At 43.8% G+C, this 2258-nt stretch overlaps 1 protein-coding gene across 1 annotated transcript; it reads left to right on the top strand.

The window, feature by feature from the left end:
* The first annotated feature begins 613 nt into the window (after positions 1–613).
* LOC122450351 (olfactory receptor 5AN1-like) lies at positions 614–1555 on the top strand. Its single transcript, XM_043482634.1, has one exon. The coding sequence runs from the start codon at positions 617–619 to the stop codon at positions 1553–1555; it is 939 nt and encodes a 312-aa protein (XP_043338569.1). The 5' UTR covers positions 614–616.
* Positions 1556–2258: the final 703 nt, after the last annotated feature.

Here is a 2258-nt window from a genome sequence, read left to right as displayed (position 1 = left end):
AAAATCCTCGTTGTTTTAACCAAAGGTCTCTTCGTGATATACAAGCACAGAATTTCAATTGTTTTGGCAGAGATAGACTTTGCTTTATTTCAAAGTTTGAGTCAATTAAAAAAATATGCCTTTTAATTTTTGTGAGACCTCATAAAATAATTGGGCTTCCCTTTTGACTCAGAAGGTAAAGAATCTGCCTGCAATGCAGAGGTACCAGTTCAATTCCTGGGTTGGGAAGACCTGCTGGAGAAATGATAGGCTACCCAATCCAGTCTTGTTGGGCTTCCCTATTGGCTCAGATGGTAAAGGATCCGCCTGCAATGAGGGAGACCTGGGTTCAATCCCTGGGTTGGGAAGATCCCCTGGAGAAGGGAAGGGCTACCCACTCCAGTATTCTGGCCTGGAGCAGTCCATGGACTCTACAGTCCATGGAACACTGAGAAGGCACTTCTTGACAATTCAAGATGAAAAGCTGGGGTCTTTCCCTAGGACCCTAAGCATTTCCACTTCTCCAGTGCTCAGTAGTGGGGGAAAATATGTTGTATATGAGGCTTGTAATGCTACCATGTCACGAGTAGAGAATGTATCCTCTGGTCACTTTTCTGATTTTAGGAGTGTCAAGCCAATGATTGGAGGAGGCAATATCACAGAGATCACTTATTTTATCCTCTTGGGATTCTCAGATTTTCCCAGAATCATCACAGTACTTTTTGCTGTATTCCTGGTGATATACATTTTGACCCTGACGTGTAATCTGTCACTCATCATCTTAATAGGAGTAGACTCCCACCTCCACACCCCCATGTACTTCTTCCTCAGTAACCTGTCCTTCATGGACATCTGCTACGTGACTGCCACAGCCCCCAAGATGCTCTATGACTTCTTCCAGGAGCTGCAAACTATCACCTTTGTGGGCTGTGTTGTTCAGTACTTTGTATTTTCCACCATGGGGCTGAGTGAGTCTTGCCTCATGACCGCCATGGCTTATGACCGATATGCTGCCATTTGTAACCCACTCCTCTATTCCTCAATCATGTCGCCTGCTCTCTGTGGTCGGATGGTGCTGGGATCCTACTTGGCTGGACTCTCTGCTTCTATATCCCAATTGTGTTTCATGTTGCAGTTCCAGTTCTGTGGGCCTAATGTCATCAACCACTTCTTCTGTGACATGCCCCAGCTGTTAGTTCTGTCCTGCACCGACACGCTCTCTGTACAACTCTTCACTGCTCTATTGACAATGATCTTTGGGATAATAAATGTTTCCATTATCATGATATCCTATGTCTACATTGTCATCTCCATCCTGAAGATCACTTCCGTGAAAGGCAGATCCAAAGCTTTCAACACCTGTGCTTCCCACCTGATGGCAGTGAGCCTCTTCTATACCTCAGGGATGTTTGTCTATTTGAGCTCCAGCTCTGGCGGTTCCTCCAGCTTTGACAGATTTGCATCGGTCTTCTACACGGTGATGATTCCCATGCTGAATCCCTTGATTTACAGTCTGAGAAACAAAGACATCAAAGATGCCTTGAAGAGGTTGCAAAAGAAGAAAGGATGTTGCTGAGGCCATAGACTGAGATTTCTGGCAGATTTGTCTTTTCAGAATCATCTTAACCCTCAATAATATTCATACAAAAGAACTATAAATTTCCTGGCTCCTTTGACAAAGACGGCTTAATTTGAAAAGCCATATGCCAATATGGACCAACAGCTGACTTGTTGCCACATAAACACGATATCTTTATGTCCTGGAGGTTCATAGTTTTCATCCTCCATGAGGAGTTGCCTCAACATTTATTAATATATCTGTAAGTATGTGTGAAACGTTAAGGTTTAGAACCTTGCTATTTCTCTTTTGCTTCTGAGAGCGAGCCCTGTTCAATCTCGGGCTTCTGACCCTGAAGGAGAGACAGCTGACATAGACCTCAGCAATGCACAAACCTTGTCTCCCAACTATTCGGATGTAGTGTAATCCAGACGCGGTGCTCACTGGTGTCCATTCTGGGTGTCTGACAAGAATGAAATGGAACACAGAGGAGAAATGTGTCTTTGGACAGAAAGAAGCTTTACAATTGGCTTGGTTGTGCCCCTTGGGAAGACCAGTCTGAGACAGCTTATGCTTGTGCAAAGCCTCTTTTGGTGCTTAATATCTAATAAAATTTTTATTACATGCTAGTTTCCACCAGCTGTTATCTAAGGAAGGAGAAGTTGATTTGAACCATAAACAGAAATGGAATGATGCAAATGGTCCCTTCCATGCCATTTAC

Source organism: Cervus canadensis, chromosome 11 (genome assembly GCF_019320065.1).
Source record: "Cervus canadensis isolate Bull #8, Minnesota chromosome 11, ASM1932006v1, whole genome shotgun sequence".
Lineage (NCBI taxonomy): Eukaryota > Metazoa > Chordata > Mammalia > Artiodactyla > Cervidae > Cervus > Cervus canadensis.
This window is presented reverse-complemented; position numbering and strand designations above follow the sequence as displayed.